This window comes from Colobus angolensis, unplaced genomic scaffold (assembly GCF_000951035.1).
Source record: "Colobus angolensis palliatus isolate OR3802 unplaced genomic scaffold, Cang.pa_1.0 Scaffold36, whole genome shotgun sequence".
Taxonomy (NCBI): Eukaryota; Metazoa; Chordata; class Mammalia; order Primates; family Cercopithecidae; genus Colobus; species Colobus angolensis.
Genome location: NW_012116932.1, coordinates 6266584 through 6287671, shown reverse-complemented (window position 1 = coordinate 6287671; position 21088 = coordinate 6266584). Strand labels below are relative to the sequence as shown.

The following is a 21088-nucleotide window of genomic DNA, read 5'->3' as shown; positions in this document are numbered from 1 at the left end:
TTGTCGAAGTTCAGATGGTCAGGTACAAATGAGTGTGATGGAGTCTTGATTTTCCTTGGGTGTCCCTTTGGAAGGAGTCCTTGTATTCTCGTCATAAAACTGGTTGCAAATAGAAAGATAAGAACTAGAAATTATCATGACAGATGGCAACCTAATGCTGAAGGTTAATTAAAGGCTCAGAAAAATATCTCTTATTTTCTTAAGTCTTTCAATCTTCGGGAAAGAAGATAGACACAATTTAATTTAGCTATCAGGCAGAATGACACTGGGGCAAGGTCCAGGCCAATTTAAGAAGAGACATAGGCTGTCTTTGCTTGTGTAGATGACAATTACAAGACTCTTTTCTTTAATTCATGCCCTAAATGCTATAATTCTGGATTGAAAATGAAGCTAAATTTAGGAAGGCCTATTGATGACACACAGTGCTCTTTCACGCTCATGACACGTAACTTACAGGGAAAGGCCCTGATTCCCTTTTTGCATAGCATCACTGGGAACTTCTTGTTAAATGAGATTAGGGAGTTGTTGACTTGCCTTTTCCCTTCTAACTACAAGTCTTTTGCTGGGTAGTATAGACCCAACAATCCTTCTACTTTGAGGTGTTTGCTCCCGTAGGCACTCAGCTGCCTAATACTGTTGTTTATTAAGCATTTACCCTATGCCAGGCTCTGCATATTGTTTCTTTTAATTTCTGAAACAACCTTATGAAGTAGCTATTTTTATCTACATTTTATAGATAAAGAAACTGAAGAGCAAAGAAGTTATACATCTTACCAAGGTCACATGGCTCCTAAGTAGCAAAATTGGGGTATGAACCTGTGGTTTCTGAGTGCAGAGTCTAAATGCTGAGCTGCCTTCCCTGTGGGTGCATCTGAGAGAGCACCTGAGGTACGGTACCTCTCACTGGGCTGGGAGCACAAAATGTGAGATTGTCTCACATTTCCCAGACTTGGTATAGTATACTGCCTTGTGTATGGTAGGAACTCAACACATATTTATTGAATCAGGGAATGAAGAGAGGGCAGAAGAAAATCCAGTTTGGATGATGGGTTTGGGGTCTAAGACAGCTCCTTTGAAGCTTAGGGCCTGTGGTTTCTCCTTGTATACACATTAGAGGCTCTTATCGCTGTAGGGATTATCAAGGATCAGTTCGGGCTTTGATCTCACTCAGAATACTCTTAGGTACTATCAATCTCCAGTCAGAGAAATCAGGCACATGGTGAGGAAGAATTGATCATGATATGATGTCATCGCAAAACTCAAACAACTTACAATCACATTAGGGTTAGAGGGTGATGACAAGTTTGGGGATTATATGCCAGCCTGTACAGGATTTATGCTGGCCGGAGGAGAGCTTTCAGCCTGCTAGCCAGGCTCTCAGAAAGCAGGAGACATTGAAGCTGAGCTTAGGCAATCTTTTCCTTTGTTTCTAGGTTCCTTTTGCATCCGTATTTTTTCACTGACCACCCTCCCACCCATCCACCCATGCATCTACCCAACCATGCATCTACTCACCCACCCACTGACAGCTTCTTTTGCCTTCTTGTAGAAGGGAGTGTGGTCAACAGCAAGGGCTTTGCAGACACAGATTGGATTTGAGTCTTGCTGTGTGATCTTTGGCATGTGGTTTAACAGGTGTTTCTAATTCTGTATCTGTAAAATGGAAGAAGCAGTCATGCCTTCTTCATAAAGCTGTTAGACTGAAAGAGATACCTAAAGACATGCATAAAAATGTTGGTAGAAACTTTGTTCATAATAACCCGAACCTGGAAACAACCTAAATGCCCAGCAACAGAATAAACATATGACATATTTATATAACGGGATATTACTCAACAATAAAAAGAAACAAACCACTGCTGTACTCAACGATGTGGAAGAATGTCACAGATGTTATGTTGTGTGAAGTTCAAGAAAAGGCAAACCTAATATATGGTGATAGAAGTCAGAATAGTGGCTACCTGTGTGGGGCATACTGACTGGGAAGGGGCATGAAGGAACCCTCTGGGGTTATGGTTCTGTAGTTATAGTCACTTCCTTGATCTGGGTGGTGGTTGCATGGCTACACTCATGTGTGCATTCATTGAGTTTTACACGTCAGATATGTGAACTTACTGTATGAAAACTATGCCTTGAAAGGAAGAAAACAGATATATAGTATTTAATACAGTACTTGTCCCAAAGAAGACACTCAGAAAGCCCTCTTTCCTGCCCTGATGTCCTTATGAACATGACTTTTTGTGAGATGAAAGCCATTTAATTGTGAGAAGGCTGACAGCTGCCATTTTTTTCCTGGTAGTTTATGTTCCAAGAGTAGGGGGCCTGCTTGAGAAACATTTTCCTCTGATTGATGTTTTTTTTTTCCCTTCCCTTCTTTTTCAACCCTGTGCTTGGTTTCCGCCCATCCTGTTCAGGCTACGCAGTGACTGCTGGCCACTTCTCTCACGCGTCCACCACTGATGTGGTAGGAGGTGCCCCACAGGACAAAGGCATCGGCAAGGTGAGGAGAAATGTCTGTGGAATAGCTGGGGTCAGACAGAAGAGGGGAGCATGCTGTCCCTGGTGCAGAGGTTTGCCAGCTGACATTGACCTGAACATTCTACTGGGTGGCTGGTGGGCAGGTGATGAGGAATTCTCTGACTGCCCCACTCCATTGGAAAGTTTCCCTTGAAAGCTCAGTTAGAGTGTGAGTACTACTCACACTCTCCGTTTCCTGCACACTTTCATCTGACGTTTTTCACAGCTGACGGTGTGTGTGCGTGTAATTTATAAGACTGAGCGCTGGCCTTATGGTGTCCTTCAAAAGAATGGCATTTAGTGCTGTCCAACTTCAGATCCCAAACCCTTCCCAAGTTTGGCTTTGATTTAATGGAGCTAGGTCTAGTCCCAGATACCTTTGAGGCTTTATTCATGCCCCAAATTATTCTCATATTTTTTCCCCCAGTGTTTTAGAAGGAACATTGGGTTCCCAAGACTGGTTCAGCCCAAAGGCTGGACTGGAAATGTGTGGGTCTGGCTTTCGCTAAACTACAGTATCTGCCAAAAGACCCACCCCCTGGATCTAGGGCTGTCTGAATTCCTTTGGGAAAAATGACCTCTGAGGGACCGAATTGTGAACTATGCTCATTGGTTCTTTATCATGAAGGTACAGGAAATCCAGATTGAGTGGGTACAGATGGATCAGGAACCCGCATTTTTAAGAAGCTCCATAGGTTGCCTGATGGGAAAGACTGGGTGAACAGAGGAATGAACTTTGGATCTGAGCCTCTAGGGGTAGACCTGTGATAGAGTCTGGTCGTATCTCCCAGAGCTTGGAGAAGTGAGATCTGAATTCTGGATTGGCCCAGATGAGCTGAGACCACTGGTAATTGGAGCCTTCAGCCAGGAGGTCAGGATGGTCGGGAGCTGACGAACTTTCCAGTTGACTAGGCTTGACTAAGGGTAATTTCTGTGGATCCTCCTGGGCAGAGGTTAGGAGCTGCTGCTTACTTTTCTGGAGCATGTGCTTCCCTCCTCCCTAACATTGTTGCTGTGGAGAGAGGTTCTCTGAAACTGCAACCAGATAAACCAGGGCCCTGAGCCAGCAGGGAGGGGGGATCAAGCAGGTGACCTTCGATCACCTCAAGAAGGAGGTGGTTCTTTCTGAGTTGCATGAATTTCTCTAAATAGTAGAGAAAGAAGCACTGAGAGCTGTTCGCATTGATGTTGTCTTCTTGGGGAGGGGCTGCAGGCTACCGGGCAGCTCTGTAGAAATGGTAAAAATGCCTACCTCTAGTTCACAGTAATGCGGGTGCCTCTATGCTAATGATAGCAGCTTTCTTTTCTCCCTAGTTGCGGAAAACACCTTCTGGTTTTGTAGTTTTCCCTTCAGATGACTGTGATGAACTTCATAGTCCCTGTCAAGTCTTAAGACAACCCCCCTGCAAACCCTTCTCATTGGCTATCTGGGGGGTGCAGGGGATAAAGTTAGAAAGATGAGAATGGTACTTATAATTGATAGAGCCAGACAGCGGGAATCCTGGACCCAGTTAATAAAGGACATAAAAATACTTCTCTTTCAGTTAGACCACCTGAGAGGCATGGGGGAAACTGGTCATAGTGACAAAGTTGCCAACAATTCCACATTCCCAGGGATTGGGGCTAGTGCAGACTTGATTCCCAAGGACCCCAGAATAGACCTCTGGCCTTCAGAATTTTGCTGGATATTCTAGTGTCAGGGCACAAAAGCACTCACACTAAGAAGGCAGTTCCTTATCTCATGGGAAGGTTACTTACACTGGTTCTCATGAGACACTCTTCCCACAAGTTGTAATCCGAAAAAAAGAACTTCCATAGTCAAGTACATTTAGGAAGTTAAATGTCAGTGATCATCTTTGCAGTGGAGACACATAGTTCACATGAACATGCTAAAGGCTCTAAAAAGTTCCACAGTCAAGGAATTTACTTGATGTTTAACTCCACATTTCCCAAACGAAGCTCGTATTTACCTAGGCAGATCACATAACTCTAATATTATGTGAAATCACTTTGGGAAACTGCTTTGTCTACAGTATTCACCTCCATCCATCCCTTTGTCTTCTGTTGTAATGCCTGTTAAAGTCCTATTGGGAATAAAGTCCAATCCATACCACCAATTAATTTTAAAAAAAGGAATAAAGGAAGTATTTCAAGAAACAAAATACTAGCTTTTTCTCAGAGTTGAATTGTTTACTTGTAATTTGGAAGCTCCTTGGGTCTTATTGTGTGTGGCTTTTATAAGCAATGTGGTTCAGGAGCAGTGGAGGTGATATCTGCCTCAGGGTTGAAGGACCCTTTTATTTGCAGTGTTAGTAAAATGACAGCTGACTTCTTCATGATCATCAGCTAGCATAAGCACATCTGCTGTGCACTTGGCCCTTAAGCTTTTAAATAGGACTCCCAGGAGGATGCTGATAAATATCTTTGATCATTGATTTCATCCTAACTGGATTTTTTTTTTTTTCATTCCATAGGTTTATATTTTCAGAGCTGACCGAAGATCAGGCACCTTAATTAAGATCTTTCAAGCATCAGGTAAAAAGGTGAGGTTCTTGGTATAAGTGACTATTTTTTTATTTGAGAGATGTGATCATGTGGGAGTCAGTACTTTTTAGAAAATTGGTTTGAAGGCCCTACCTGTGCCCTATGCTTATATGGCAGTGCTATCTACTTGTTGGTGTCTTTACCTTCTCAGCGGTGCATGTAACCTGTACATTCATGGGATTCATACTCGCTTTAGGAGACATTCTGTAGCAAGATGAGTTATATGTGGCCAAGTTACAGCACAGAGTTTTAAGAGATTGTCCATAGTTCAGACTGTCATCAACTGCATGCCCTGTCTCTCTGCCTCTGTCCTTTCTCAACACATCTCCACTTCCAGAGAGAGCAGATCTTTCTGAGTACAGGTAGCAAGAAGTGCTTCTCACTGAGCCTGTCTCACCAGCCCAACATTACCCGCTTCCTGAATCCTCAGCCCTCAACTGTCATTGCCAAGATGACTGTTGCCACACAGAGAAAATCCAAACACAGGTTGCCTGATTCCTCTTAGAAACTTGAAGCAGAAATAGCTCAGGGTGCTGCCCTAAAGTTAGTCCTGGGTGAGATTACTCTGCCTGGGTCCTCCCCACCCTGTCCCTAATCCTCTCTCTGCTTTCTGAAAGTTTCCATTATACTGTCCTGTCATCTAAAATTAAGCCAATTAGAGAGTCCTGCTATTAATAAGCAACAGTTTTCATGAGCTTATCAGTCATGCAGTCCTTGTGTGGCTTAGATCAGCAGGACTGTTTGGCTGAGCTTGACTACTCTAAGGGACACAAGTGTAGGCTGGGAGCTGTGGGGGTAATTTGGAGGCTGGTCTTGGTAGAGGCCTTAGTGGGATCTGGGAAGAAGCATAGGATGTCTGAGACATGGGAGGAGGCCACGTGCCTCCTCAATTCTGTTCCTGCTGAGTTAGAACTGCTGTTTGCCAGCTGGGATCCTTCCATGTTGTTCTGATGGTGAATCATATTCCGAGTTCCAAAAATCCCATTCAAGTAGACCTTTTTGCAATTTTAACAATCCAAATAGGTATGCTTAGTATATAATTGTCATTATCTTTTGAATGAAAAATGCATCACCAAACTTGGTTTTGCATTTTTCCTCAGAATGGCTCTGCCTTCCCCTGAGAACTCTGCTGGCTTGTGTTATTTTAACATTTCCAAAACCCCAAAGCAACAGCATTGGAAAATGACTGTGAGCCATTCTGCAAAAAGGTTTTCCAAGCACCCCTAAAGTTAGAAAACAAATAACTCCGTGCTATTTGTGATTTACAGAAGAGAGTCCTAAAGAGCAAGTGGGGTGTGCGTGGAACTAAGGCTAACATTTTAGATCTTCTGCAGAAGATAAGAAATGGGTGAATGTATCTAGCACGGAAACAATCTCCCTCTTCCCTTCAAATGTACCTGGGTTTGAAAGCCTAGAGGTAAAGGATTCCTTTTTTTTTTGAGACCGAGTCTCACTATGGCGTGATCTTGGTTCACTGTAACCTCTGCCTCCCGGACTCAAGCCATTCTCCTACCTCAGCCTTCCAAGTAGTTCGGACCACAGACATGCGCCACCATGCCCAGCAAATTTTTTTTTTATAGGGATGGGGTTTCACCATGTTGCCCAGGCTGGTCTCAGACTCCTGGGCTCAAGGGATCCACCCACCTTGGCCTCTCAGAGTGCTGGGATTATAGGCATGAGCCGCCGCACCTGGCCAAGGATTATTTAAAATGAATTGTGGAACTTAAACGTGCCCATCACCCTATTTTCTGAGTATCTGTTCAACTGTAGCTGTGACCCTCAAACTGCTCTTCCTTCCCTGCCCTACTCCTTGTTGTCTGTGCCCTGGGGAGGCCCAGTTAATGCCTATTACCCTCAAGTAATTAACAGTCTGTAATTGTGCCCTCTCTCCTCCTTGAAAACCCCTTGGTTTGGATGACAACCTATGCTGAAGTTGATCAGGTTTTGGGGGGTAGATCTGAGAGTGGATGGTGCAAGGAGGATGAGATTAACCTCTGGGAACCCACTTGTCCAAACTTCCTGAAGACTTCTGCCATTGAGTTCCAGGACAGGTTCAAGCTTGAATGTCTGCTTGGATGTCCTTATCATACCGAGATACATCAGGTTCCCTGAGAAGGGACAGAAGGGCCCAGGTATTCAACTTCCTGGCTTCGTAGCTATTTGACTTTTTCTTTCTTTAGGGCTCTTTAGGCTCTAACCTTTGCACCATTCCATAGGCACCCCTTCTTTCTGCCACTCACTCACAGCCCTCTTGCCTTCACTTCCTTCTACTAGTATCTCCAAGTAGCTTTATCCTGTCATCATCGTTCTGCTTTTGAAATAGGCCATGACCTTTCTTTATACAACATATTCTGCTTCTTGCCAGAAGAAATGAGACATTCATGTCTTTCTGACTTCTCTGTTACCTCCTACAAAAGGACATGACCCCAGGCTTTCAAAGGATGCCTTTAGCTTTATCCCTATGTCCAGAGCCACATAGACAGGAGAGTTCTAACTCAGCAAACCACTGGTTCACTTCTGCTTCCGTTTGGCTAGAATTTGGTCAGATAGTCCTGCATCCTGGCTTCCCATAAGAAAAAACAAAGAAAAAAAAAAACCCACCAAAACAAAAAAAGCTGATTTTTGTCTTTATTGGTTGACTTTCTCCAAATAGTACATATAAGAAATCACCAACATGTGTGCAGTTCAGATGTTAATACAGACACACATCTCCACATTTCCAGGCTGATGGGGACTCTGATCATTGGATGCTAACGCCAAAGCGTGTCATTGCCATATTGAAGTTTTATTGAATTAACGGAGTATGTGAAGCATTTGTATTTCAAAATTTAGGTAGGAAACTTCACATACAGAGATTTCTAATTTAACATTGATGAAGATGCCAAATTAAATAGTCCTTTGGAATGAAACAAACAGTTCCCCTGGGGCTCAGCCAGTGAGTGCAGCCAGCAGCTTGGCTCTTTGGGTCTTTGCCTGTGTCTTACTGATTTCTTTTACCAAAGTTCGGATGGGGAGATTGGCAAGGCCACTGAAATAGTGACTGGTAACTCGATTTCTTGCCTCCTCACCCTCTGTGATTTCAACCCTTTCCTGTTCCTTTCTCCTTTGAGAATGGGTAGTCGGAGGGGAGGGAGATGGCCTTGGCATATCACTGGGGAAGGATATCTGAGCGGCCACTACAAAGCCCTCCTGTGATCCTGTTAGCTGCAGGAAATAGATCGGAGTGTCCTTTACCTCTTTCCCTCAAACTCCCTGGGTCAGCTGCCAACAAACTCCAACAGTAAAAGAAAAGACTTGTTCATGTCCATCAAGCCAGGGGCCTGTTATTAGAAAACGTTTATTTTAAAAGAATAATGCTTTTTCTTTTTCTTTCTTTCTTTCTTTTTTCTTTTTTTTTTTTTTGAGACAGTCTTTGCTCTGTCACCTAGGCTAAAGTGCAGTGGTGCGATCTTGGCTCACTGCAACCTCCGCCTCCCAGGTTTAAGCGATTCTTCTGCCTCAACCTCCCTTGTAGCTGGGATTACAGGTGCCTGCCACCATGCCCAGCTAATTTTTGTGTTTTTAGTAGAGACGGGGTTTCACCATGTTGGCTGGGCTGGTCTCGAACTCCTGACCTTGTGATCCACGTGCCTCCCAAAGTGCTGGGAGTACAGGGGTGAGTCACCATGCCTGGCCTCCTCCTCCTTCTTTTTTTTTTCTTCTTTTTTTTAAGTAGAAGTTGCAAACTGACAGCCTTTGGAAAGAATACAGCCTACATATATTTTGTTTGGCTTGCACAGCATTTGTTTATTGTTTTTACTCATGAAGAAGTTGTGAGCATTTAAAACACTGGCACTTTAAATAAAGCTTTAAATTTTTGGCTTATTTTGGAAAATGCAAAGGTTGCTCCTCTCTGGGTCAGCCTTCCTCTTGGTGGCAGTTAGCTGCACCTGGGTAGAAGCTGCTGCTTTAGCCAGGCTTGTGGGCTTCAGTTTGCCACAGTCTCCACCAGTCACTATTGTTATGTTGACATGGAAGACAAGTGTCACTTGCCACATTAATTTTTTTTCTTATGCCTGTTATATCACCTGCCTGGATCCTGTTTGTATATGGGTTTGAAACTCCTAATTAAGCTATAATTAAAAGTCAATATTATCTTGCTCTGTTCCCTCATCAGTCAAACAGTCTTAAAAGTTGTACCTTTTTCTGTCACTTCAGCTCATGCCTTCCTAACCAACCTTTAGCTATGCATAGGACCGGGAGAAAATAACCTATTTCCCCATGTAACATTTATTTTCATGCCTTTCTTGTGTTGCGAGATTTCATATTCCTACTTGCTTGGCCTTGTCAAATGTCTGATATAAGGGGCATTTTTGTTATGGTTGTGACATAACTTTGAATCCTCGGCTTGCATTTTTAAAAACAGCACCTCATTCTCTGGGCATCAATCTATTTATCTTCCCCTTGATAGGACTCCAGGAATGGGGGACTTTGGGTCACACTGACTGGGGCCCTGCCTTGCTGCTGCAAGTTGGGTATTCCACTCTTTGCTAGGCATTCTGGTTTAGGGGGCAGCATAGCCATCCAGCCTCTGAGGGATGTTTCTAAAGCCAATGGGGTGGAGGAAAGCGAGGGCATCCTTGTGTGAGAGCAGACACTGAATGCTTTGTTGCAACTCAACTTGGTTGCAGATGGGCTCTTACTTCGGCTCCTCCTTGTGCGCAGTTGACCTGAATGGGGACGGCCTCTCTGACCTGCTGGTGGGGGCCCCCATGTTTTCTGAGATCAGGGACGAGGGACAGGTCACTGTCTACATCAACAGAGGAAATGTGAGTACAATACTGGACAACATGTGGATGGGTGTGGGGTAGGGACATTTGTCCAACCAGTAGTGGCTGAGCACCCCTCTAGGTGGGCACTGGGGGTCGTGTTACCCAGAGGAGATGAAAATATGTGATTTCTGTCTTGAATAAGCTCAATGGTCCATTAATGGAAAGTTATATACAATGTTACAACTGCATACACCCAGGGGCCAAGGAGGAATCTTAATTGTCTTTTGAGTGCTTACTATGTACCAGGGACTCTTCTTCCTGCTTTCTGTGAGAGATTTCAATGCAATGTGCACATGATATCAAGGGTGCCCATTTTTAAGGTGAAAAAACTGAGGCCCAGAGAGGTTAGATAATGTGTCGAAAACCACACAGCTAAGAAGTGGGGCTGGGATTTGAACCTAGGCAAGCTGGCTTCAGAGCTGGCATGCTTTGTGTCTCAAGGTTATGCCACCTCTCTGGGAGCATATGCACATCTTCCCAGGGAAGCAGAGGAGGACACAATGGCTGGGGAATCTTGAAGAAGGAGTAGGAGTTAGCAGACAGACAGGGTGGGCTGGAGCAGAGCTCCCAGTGCAAAGCTGGGCAAGTGGGTTGGGGTGTGAGGTGGTGTCACCACTCACTTCGGCATGGGGGGTCGAGGGACTGCATGGGAGCCATAATCTTGTTTTCTTTTTTGTTTTTGTTTTTGTTTTTTGAGACAGAGTCTCACGCCATCACCCAGGCTGGAGTGCAGTGACGCAGTCTCGGCTTACTGCAACCTCTGCCTCCTGGGTTCAAGCTCTTTTCCTGCCTCAGCCTCCCAAGTAACTGGGATTACAGGTGCTTGCCGCCACACCCGGCTACTTTTCTGTGTGTTTTTAGTAGAGATGGGGTTTCACCATGTTGGCCCAGCTGGTCTCAAATTCCTGATCTCAAGTGATCTGCTCTCCTTGGCCTCCCTAGGATTACAAATGTGAGCCACCACGCCCGACCAATAATCTTGATGTCCCCTATTCTGCAGAACCACGAAAGGGACGTGACATGGACAGAAAGGTGCCTCTGGCCCTCTGTAGCTAATGGAGGGTGGGTGAGTGGGGGCTGGGTTGGGGGACAGCAGTGCATCGTGGAGGCAGGAGACCAGTGAGAAAGCAGTCTTTTCAGGATCTGGAAGTACCAGTATTCAAGTGCAAGTATTCAACAAGAGTGAGGTGGTTCAGTGAAAACATTCTGGTGCCGCCTACCTTTTATCTAACATGAGAAAATGCTTATGAGATAATCAGTGGAAAATGGGATGAAAACTGCATGTATAACCAGTCCTCAGAAATATGCCAAATACATAGAGAATATGAGTAACAGCTCTCTGGGTAGATGTTTAGTTTTATCTTTATCCAAATAGTAAGAATATAATCTCATATTTAAAAAAAATCAGTCAAAGTATACTGTTAAGCAGTGACTGAGATGCTAGGTATCCCAGTTGGGAGAGGGCAGAGGTTTAGCTATAACTAAGTGAGCAGATGCCAGAAAGGAAGGAAACAGTGAAAGGAGAGCCAGGGACTGTTAGAGCCTTATGTTGCCTCTGAGGTTTTCAGGCTTTTCAGGAAGGCAGATCTAAAACCAGGGAGGCTTCGGGAGGCCAAGGCGGAAGGATCACTTGAGGCCAGGAGTTCAAGACCAGCCTGGTCAACATGGTGAAACCATGTCTCTACTAAAAACACACAAAAAATTAGCCAGGTGTGGTGGTGCTTGCCTGTGGTCCCAGCTGAGGCTGAGGTGGGAGGATTGTTTGAGCCCAGGAGGTGGAGGCTTCAGTGAGCCACTGTACTCCAGCCTGGGTGACAGAGTGAGACCTTGTCAATCAGTTAATCAGTCAATCAGTCACCACTGCCAACAAGCAAGGTGTAGTGGTGGTTGCCTGTAATCCTTGCTATTCAGAAGGCTGAGGCGAGAGGATCCCTTGAGCATCGGAGTTTGAGGTGGTAGTGAGCTATGATTGCACCACTGCACTCCAGCCTGGGCTAGAAAGCAAGACTCTGTGTCTAAAAAAAATAAAATACCTGCGAGGGAAGGTGCTTATTGGCACCTGTTGCAGGAACCCTTGGCACCTGCATCCCCACTGACATTCTAGGAGGTCAGGGCAGGGTGCAGGGAGAAATCAGGGGGACATTAAATAGATGAGTGCCGTGGGCATTCAGTGGTGTCTGCCATTATATTTGCAGGATTCAGTGGTGTCTGCCATTATATTTGCAGGAGACTGACACATTTGTGTAGGAGTCAGGTCCAACAGCCAGACTGTGTGTCTAAATCAGGGGGTGGACTCTTGAAGCACAAGAACTGCCCCAGGCCTCCACTGGGCATGATGCGCTTACACCCTCTCCTGCCAACCAGTGTTTCTTGATGTTGTGTGGTTATTCTAAGTACCAGAGTATTCTCATTTCTGTTGAACGTAGCCATTTGAATAAAGATCAGAAGGCAGTGTGGAGGAGTGGAAAAAATGCTGACTTTGGAGCAAGGTGGACCTGAGTTTGAATCTTGGTTTTGCCATGTGCTAGCCTGTGTGATGTGGACAAATGGCTTGAAATTGGTGGCCCAGTTTCCTCATCTGTGAAGTGAGAGGCATCATAAGATTTTCCTTATCGAGTCATTGTGTGATTTGAATGAGGAGCTGTCTGTACAGTGCCTGGTACATAGAAGGAATCAGTTGCTGGTGTTCCTCTCCTCTTCCCCACGACACTGAAAGAAAGAAGTTAATGCATATTTGTGTTTTGGGGTGGAGGTTTCATTCACCCAAGAAATCATCTCACCTTGACTGTTTTTTTTTTTTTTTTTTTTTTTTTTTTGAGGTAGAGTCTCGCTCTGTCGCCTGGACTGGAGTGCAGTGGCCAGATCTCAGCTCACTGCAAGCTCCGCCTCCCGGGTTTACGCCATTCTCCTGCCTCAGCCTCCCGAGTAGCTGGGACTACAGGCGCCCGCCACCTTGCCCGGCTAGTTTTTGTATTTTTAGTAGAGACGGGGTTTCACCGTGTTAGCTAGGGTGGTCTCGATCTCCTGACCTTGTGATCCGCCCGTCTCGGCCTCCCAAAGTGCTGGGATTACAGGCTTGAGCCACCGCGCCCGGCCTTTGACTGTTTTCAAGTTGTAAATTGTGTTGATAGTGAGAAAGAAGACTTGGTCATGGTAAAAGCCAGACACTCACAGGATGGCCTGTGGGATATAGTGGGCCCAGACTGCCCCTGCACTGGGGAATGCATAAATCTTCTCATGCCTCAAGACATCAGATTGCGTTGTATCACTCTGGTATTCACGTGTCAGTGATTTGGGGTGAGAGTGGGTATGACTTTTTCCCCCAAAGTCAGATGACTTTTCCTGCCTTTGTACACCATTGACCCCTGCCCCCGTTGGTTAGTATTTTCTCAGGAAATTCATACCTGAGCCATGCATGAATAACAGGCACAGTGACGTCTGCCACCACAGCCACACCCTGGCCGAGAACAACTGGGTGCTTGGATTTTCTGAACCATGACTCCCTCTATCAAGATAACTCATACATGCACTTTGCAAAACAGCTTTATAAACTTGTACCAAAAGACACAGGAAAGAAAAAATAGGAAAATGTATACACTTTTAAAACAACATTGGGGAAAAATTGCTATACCTTAAGGATGCGGAGAGCACAGGGGGGACAGGTGGGTAGGGAGGTTTGCTTGTGTGTAGAGCATTAGGACAAGAGGGAGTATAGTCATTGGCTACCGTGACATTCTCCTTCCCTCAAAAATGCGTCTCAGGCTATGGAAGACCATCCTGCTAAGCAGGTAAAAGGGACTCATTTTGCCAGCAGGAGAAAGAAATTTGGGTTCCTGTAATTCTGCCCAGGTGTTTCCTGTCGATGAGTGTGCTCTAGCAGGGCAGCATTCACGCTCTGGTTTTTTATTGATTTTTATTGTTTGTTCTGTTTGTTTTTGTTTTGTTTTCCATTTTCTCCTCCATCCTGTTTCCCAGGGAGCCCTCGAGGAGCAGCTGGCTCTGACCGGGGATGGTGCCTACAATGCGCACTTTGGAGAAAGCATTGCCAGCCTAGGTGATCTGGATGACGATGGGTTCCCAGGTGAGTGAGTGTTCCTGGTGCGCGGAGCCCCACCAGGTGCAGCACGCTGCTCTGCTTCAGAGGGTCAGCCTGCCCGCTGACTGTCCATCTCTAGTGGCATGCTCCTGGGTCTACTGGCCCACTCCAAAGGCCCATCCATGTGCTGTAGGGAGAGAGGACACATTTAGAGGTGCTCTCTGTGTAGACACGCAGGGCCAAGCTTCCAGCCCACTGGAGTTTTGTCTCTGCATAACCCCTTCTCACCAGCTCAGTGTTCTTTGTTTGCAGTGGAAGCAAACCTTGGGGCTGGTTCATTTGGGACTTCTTATGGCAGAGAAGTTTGAACAGCTTCATCCTGCCATCACATCAACTCTCCTTGTTTCTGAGCCTTTGATGCTCCATGATGCTCTACCATGTTGATGGGGAATGAGTGAGGAGAGAATTAGAAACCTAGACATCTTCTGCCTGATTATAGCAGCAGCTGGGTTGCCTTTTGAGAGTGCACGTGTGTGTGTGTGTGTCTCTTGGGAGGCATGGGGGCATATGTACCTAATGTTTAGGTATGTTTGGACAGCAGTATTCCTCACAGCCTCTTGGCCTCTCTCTCTGGCTTGTTTGAGCCTCTTCGCCTCCCTGCATACACAGCATAAGGACATCGGGAGGCGGAGCAGCCATGTCACCAGGGTATATGGTGGTGGAGGTGGGGCAACCCTTGCCCAGGCCAGCCATCCAGACGTCTTTGATCCTCCTACCACTGGCTACAGAGGGCTTCATTTTCCTCCCGCTTGGCCTCACTTCTGCAGACACATGACTTTGTTAGAAGCAAGGAAATAAAGTTAGAAAGATCTAGGCTTTGTTCTAGGAGTTGCCAGTTTGTGAGAGTAATGTTGTTTTTTGTCTGTGAAGTGAATGCCCTCTGTACATTTCCTTTATCCAGGAATGAATTTATTATCAAATAATAATAAGGAATAGTCCTTTATCCAGGACCTCAGACTTTCTCAGTTATGCAATAGCCATTGTCTATGGAATTCTCCCTGATGGAAATTAGGGCAGGTAGTTTATATTTGCATTTCTTTTTTTGGATGGGTCAGTGGTTTTTCTTATGAGCATAAGGTAGAAACTTTTTTGGAACTAAACTCTTCTCGGTCAGCTTCTATAGTTTTCACTGTACTGTTTTTTTTTTTTTTTTTGAGATGGAATCTCACTCTGTTGCCCAGGCTAGAGTCCAGTGGCATAATCTCAGCTCACTGCCACCTCCGCCTCCCGGGTTCAAGCAATTGTCTTGCCTCAGCTGCCAGAGTAGCTGAGACTACAGGCGTGCACCACCACGCCCAGCTAATTTTTATATTTTTAGTAGAGATGGGGTTTCACCATGTTGGCCAGGCTAGTCTTGAACTCTTGACCTCAGACGACCTGCCTGCCTCGGCCTCCCAAAGTGCTGGGATTATAGGCGTGAGCCACCACACCCGGCCGTTTTTTTTTTTTTTTCTGCTAAGGGATCATGTGCCTAAATTAATGCTTGACCATCAACAACTAATAATTTCAGGTATCCAGGGACTCAGACATGATAACCAGAATTAGGGAAACTGCACTTATATTATTAATGTGGCTTTTTAACCCATAGCTGTTTTTCTACCCTCAGATGTGGCCATTGGTGCACCCAAGGAGGACGACTTCGCAGGGGCGGTCTATATCTATCATGGTGATGCCAGTGGGATAGTCCCGCAGTACTCAATGGTAATTGGTGTGAGAGTGGTATGGCAACTATTCATACATTCATTCAACAAACATGTTTGGAACCTTCGTTATGCGCCATGCCCTGGAGGTACAAAGAAAAACGTTTTTCTTGCCTTGGCCTTCCTACCCTTTTGTGAAAGATACAATTAATATTGCTTATTAAATACTAAAAAAAAAAAAAAATTCTTAGAATCCCAAGTTTGCTCACACTCAGGGGTGCATTTTTCTTAAAGAAGATAATTTTCAACTCTTACTCAGAGTTAGAGCCATTTATTTAAGAAAAAATGCTCATCATCACTCGCCATCAGAGAAATGCAAATCAAAACCACAATGAGATACCATCTCACACCAGTCAGAATGGCAATCATTAAAAAATCAGGAAACAACAGGTGCTGGAGAGGATGTGGAGAAATAGGAACACTTTTACACTGTTGGTGGGATTGTAAACTAGTTCAACCATTGTGGAAAACAGTGTGGCGATTCCTCAAGGATCTAGAACTAGAAATACCGTTTGACCCAGCCATCCCACTACTGGGGATATACCCAAAGGAATTATAAGTCATGCTGCTATAAAGACACATGCACACATATGTTTATTACGGCACTATTCACAATAGCAAAGACTTGGAATCAACCCAAATGTCCATCAGTGACAGAAATTAAGAAAATGTGGCACATATACACCATGGAATACTATGCAGCCATGAAAAAGGATGAGTTCGTGTCCTTTGCAGGGACATGGATGCAGCTGGAGACCATCATTCTCAGCAAACTATCGCAAGAACAGAAAACCAAATACTGCATGTTCTCACTTATAGGTGGGAATTGAACAATGAGATCACTTGGACACAGGAATGGGAACATCACACACCGGGTCCTATTGTGGGGAGGGGGTAGGAGGGAAGGATAGCATTAGGAGATATACCTAATGTAAATGACAAGTTAATGGGTGCAGCACACCAACATGGCACATGTATACATATGTAACAAGCCTGCACCCTAGAACTTAAAGTGTAATAATAAAAAAAAAAAAGAAATGAAAGAAAAAAAAAAAAGGAAAGGAAGCTTTCTCTTTTTGGTGACTACTTTGTCAACCATCTATGCTAAGGCAAAGGGATATGTTTTAATATATAATCTAGAAGGACAATGGTCCGTGGTGGTGGGGCCTGAAACTGATCACAGGCTGTCATCCCAGCTGGCCTCAAAACCAGGAGCCAGTCAGGACTCTGCCCTTGCGCCCTATACTTGGGAACATGGAAGTGGTGAGTTCTGTTTTTTGCCGTTATCAGCTTGGTGTTCAATCTTGCTGATGGTGTCAAGCCCAGCCCATGGGAAAAAAGGAAGTCATGCTCTCAGCAGAAGCATTGTCAGGATATTTGTGGATGTCTGCATGTGGAGTGGCACCAGCTCTGGTCTTTTCCCAGTGGGTCAGAGACAGAAGGGGACACACATGAGAAATTTCCAGTCAACAAATATTTGTTTATTGAACACTTATTACATGCTAACTACTTCCTTGCTAACTACTTCCTACTCATATGTATATATTTGTATTTTAATTTTAAAAGGCAGCATGTAAATGCAAGTACAACTTCTACATGAATAATTGTCCTGTGGCAGATAGAGATAAACTAGTTAAGGGTGGAGGGTTGGTTGGTTGTCACTGGTGCCTCAGATCCTCTGTCTGCTGGCCTCCTGCTGAGCTCAGTGCCTCACCTGCAGGAGACAGGGCTTTGGGAGGCACTGGGAAGAGGAGGGGCTGTTTTTTGGATGCCTACTCTGCCCTTTCTTTACCCTTAATCCTCACAGCAGCCATATAAGATGGGTCCGTTTACTATCCACCATTTATCCATGAGGTGACTACGCCCCAAGGAGGTTATTTAACTTGCCCAAGGGCGTAAGTGGCAGTATGGCCACAGAATCTTTGCCAGTCTGATGCCTGAAACTTGTATTGTAACCACCATCCTGAACTCCACATTGCAAAAAGGAACACTCAGAAACTCAGTAGGAAAACTTACGAGTATGGAAACTATTTTGCCATGAGGCGTACATTCTCTGAGGGGCATTTATCTATCCAGACCATCCTCTTTTCATTAGAAATACGTAACAGGGGATTAATAAACTTTGGTGATTCAGCCTACAAGGCAGGAGGAAGAGAGCTTTAGGCACAGTTTGGGGGCCACATCTGAGTCACAAGAGCTGCCCTAGTCTGGGGCGTTGATGCTCTTCCCAGTGTGACAAGCTAAAAGTCACCCAAGGAGCCCCGTGCTCGGGCAGCGGTCAGGGTCATTCTCCATGCATCCTCCGGGAAGCTTGTTTTCCTGGACCTCAGAAGCTAATCACACAGTGAGGCAACCTGTGAGAGACCCTGGCTTCCCCTCCTCCGGGGCCCTCCAGTGTTTTGTTTGGTTGCTGGGTGGAATCCCTGCAGAGAACCACAGTATAACTCTTGTGGTTAGCATGGAGTGACTTTAGTAGGAAGCAGGGATAGCAGCTGGACCAGCCTGCCTTTGTCAGCAAGCAGGCTGGCTCCTTTGCTTTGACAAAGAGAAGTGGTTTGGGACTTTTAAGGAAAAAAAAGGAAAGAAGCAACTATGATTATACTTTTCCAAGCTGCTAATGTGTGTATGATAAGGGCAGTGATTTAAAAGGAAAAAAAAAATCTTTTAATGGCAGATTCTTGCAGGCCCAGGTCCTGGACAGAGCAGGCATTGTGTGGGTGAACTAGAGGAAGGAATCAGAAACAACTCTGGGCAATGGAATCACTTTGCTTTGGCCCAGATTGGTATTATTTCTGCTGGGTAAATTGTGAGATCAGGGCCCACACTTCTTCCACATTGCTCTTTAACTCTCTCTCTTGAGTTTACCACAGAGAGTGTTGATTTTAAGATCCTTGTGTGCCTTTCCCAATGCGAGAGCCCTCTGGGCATATGGCGGCTCCTGTGATCCTTCTCTTGCTGGAAGGGACACTGCATAGAAACCTGGTCAAGCGGAGGTTTCCAGGGCTCCTGGTTTTCATTTAGGGTTATTAGCACTGGGCAGACTTATCTTCTTGGCTTTATAGCATAATGGCCTGCAGATGTCTGTGGGATAACTTAAGCCTGCATCACCACCCCCAGATGGACCACCCCTTCACTCTCCCCCTCGTCCCAGCCACAGCATACCTTAGAAATGTAGATCCAGGGGCAGGCTGCTGCTAAAGTTCTTGGACCTCAGAGCTGAGAGGGTCTGCTTCAAAACGTGGCTTTTAAGAAATGCACAGACACACATACATGTTTGTTTAGACAGAGCCACGTGGGATATAGGGTTCTCTTCAGTGTTTCCTACAGTGTTCTGATTTGTACTTTGGTGCTTGCACATTTCCTGTTGGATGGCTTAACTGAGGATGGCAAACAGCCTTCTCTGATCACTTCTAGGAGGGTAATTTGCAGTTATCAGCTGCTGGGGGTCGGGGGGCATCCTTTGTGCCTCCATCTGTAGATCCTGTGGAAAGTACCCCCTCCCTGCCTTCGTGACTTCTCTGCAGGATGACTCAGGAAAGAGAAGGATAAGGAAAGAAAGTCAAAGGGAGCCGCTAGATAGCTGGTAAACCTGGTTCTGTTGTGCTTTGAAAACAAAGCATTTCTCTTGTCCTCCACAGTGAGGGCATCAGGAAGTAAGCCTCCCCTGGGGACCATGCAGATAAACGCAGAAAGAGTAGGTCAGATCCCAGAAGATGGGACTTTTTTGATTCAAGAAGTTCAGTATCTTTGTGAGGAACTGCGCCACATGAATGTTGATGCACAGCTTCAGTGTGACAAAGGCTGTTTGTACAATAAATATTGCTGAATCAGTGCTGCCTGTGTGGATGTGTGGTGAACTTAATGATGAATAAAAAGTAGGCACAGCCAGGAGTAGTGGCTGTAATTTCAGTTCCTTGGGAAGCTGAGGCAGGATCATTGTTCGAGGCTTGGAGTTTGAGACCAGCTTGGGCAACATGGCAAGACCCCGTCTGACAAAAAAGTAAAACAGCTGGGTATATTGGAGCATGCCTGTAGTCCCAGCTACTTGGAAGGCTGAGGCGGGAGGATCACTTACACCCAGGGGTTTGAGGCCACAGTGGGCTATGATTGTGCCATTGCATTCTAGCCTGGGCAACAGAGCAAGACTCTATCTCTTAAAAAAAAAAGAGAGAGAGAAAGTTTCATCTTTTAAAAACATATAAAGTAAGCATAGATGCTAGCGTGTCCCATGGTGAAGTTGCGAACTCCAGTTGGTTGAGGGGGCTGTTTTCTAGAGGGGAGGGCATCTTCTTCAGCCGAGTTGTTTTGATTTCCTATAGTTTAAGAAGGTTCAGGACCATGGAGTTCTAGATTTACTAGGTAAAACTGTTCACTCCTGTCTATGAAGCTCCAGAATCTATAGATCTTCTGGTTGGCTGGACGGAGAGGTAGTTTCCACATGGCCATCTTTTCCAGCTAGACATGTTAATTACCTGTCTGTCTAGGGAAAGACTGTAATGTGTGCCTCTTAGGAGGAGAGTGTTAAATATTTAGTACATATTTGGGAAGAAAGATATAAGCTAAATATGTTCTTAGAATTTCAGCCAGCTACACCTGTGTAAAAACAAACAGAACCTCCATTAGGAATGGAAGTTAAACTGTATCCATTTTGAACTTCAGCATGTCAAAACATTATCACGGTAGTCTAGGTGGATTTTTTTCATTAGCACAGAACTTAGAAAGAAAATTAAATGATGACATTTGGCCAAGGCAAGTAATAATAAAGGAGTGTGTGGTCTTCAACTGTCTGCTAAAGATTTGCTGATCACATTAGGATCACTTTTTTTTTTTTTTCTTTCAACAACTTTAAGACCGAGTGTCAAAGGAAGCTGGAATAAAGCAGTCACAGTTCTTATTTGTGACAGTGGTCTTTTCCTGTGACTCCATTTCCCTATTATCTGTTTCAGAAACTGTCTGGGCGGAAGATAAATCCAGTGCTCCGGATGTTTGGTCAGTCCATATCGGGAGGCATTGATATGGATGGAAATGGCTATCCTGGTAAGCTGTTTTTCTTTAAAGGCATGTGAGATAAATGAAGATAAATGCATGAAGTAGAATAATTTTCTGTCTGGTTAGCAATCATCACATCCATTTAGAATTACGGCAATTCACATGATAGAATAGGGTGTTTTGCCTGGTGTTCACTTTTAAGGTGAAAATAATGTTGACATTTATTTTGGGGTTTTAAAATGATCTACTCTGAAGGGCTTAGCACCAGGAGAGTGGATTTTTATAGTGGTTTCTGTGGCAGTGATTCTAATGACGAAAAATCGCACTGGCCACATCTAAAATGGTAAATAGTGAAACCTCATGTTTTCCTTTGTATTTAACCACATTCAAAGGCTTCTTACTCTGGGCGGGAAAAGGAGCAGCATCTCCCA

At 44.9% G+C, this 21088-nt stretch overlaps 1 protein-coding gene across 1 annotated transcript in view; it reads left to right on the top strand.

The window, feature by feature from the left end:
- ITGA9 (integrin, alpha 9) overlaps positions 1-21088 on the top strand; it is a 372615-nt gene that overhangs the window by 45011 nt on the left and 306516 nt on the right. The window contains exons 6-11 of the mRNA XM_011953420.1: positions 2415-2500; positions 4992-5060; positions 9732-9869; positions 13848-13953; positions 15575-15669; positions 20615-20705. Coding sequence (XP_011808810.1) covers positions 2415-2500; positions 4992-5060; positions 9732-9869; positions 13848-13953; positions 15575-15669; positions 20615-20705 — 585 coding nt within the window. The remainder of the gene's footprint in view (positions 1-2414; positions 2501-4991; positions 5061-9731; positions 9870-13847; positions 13954-15574; positions 15670-20614; positions 20706-21088) is intronic.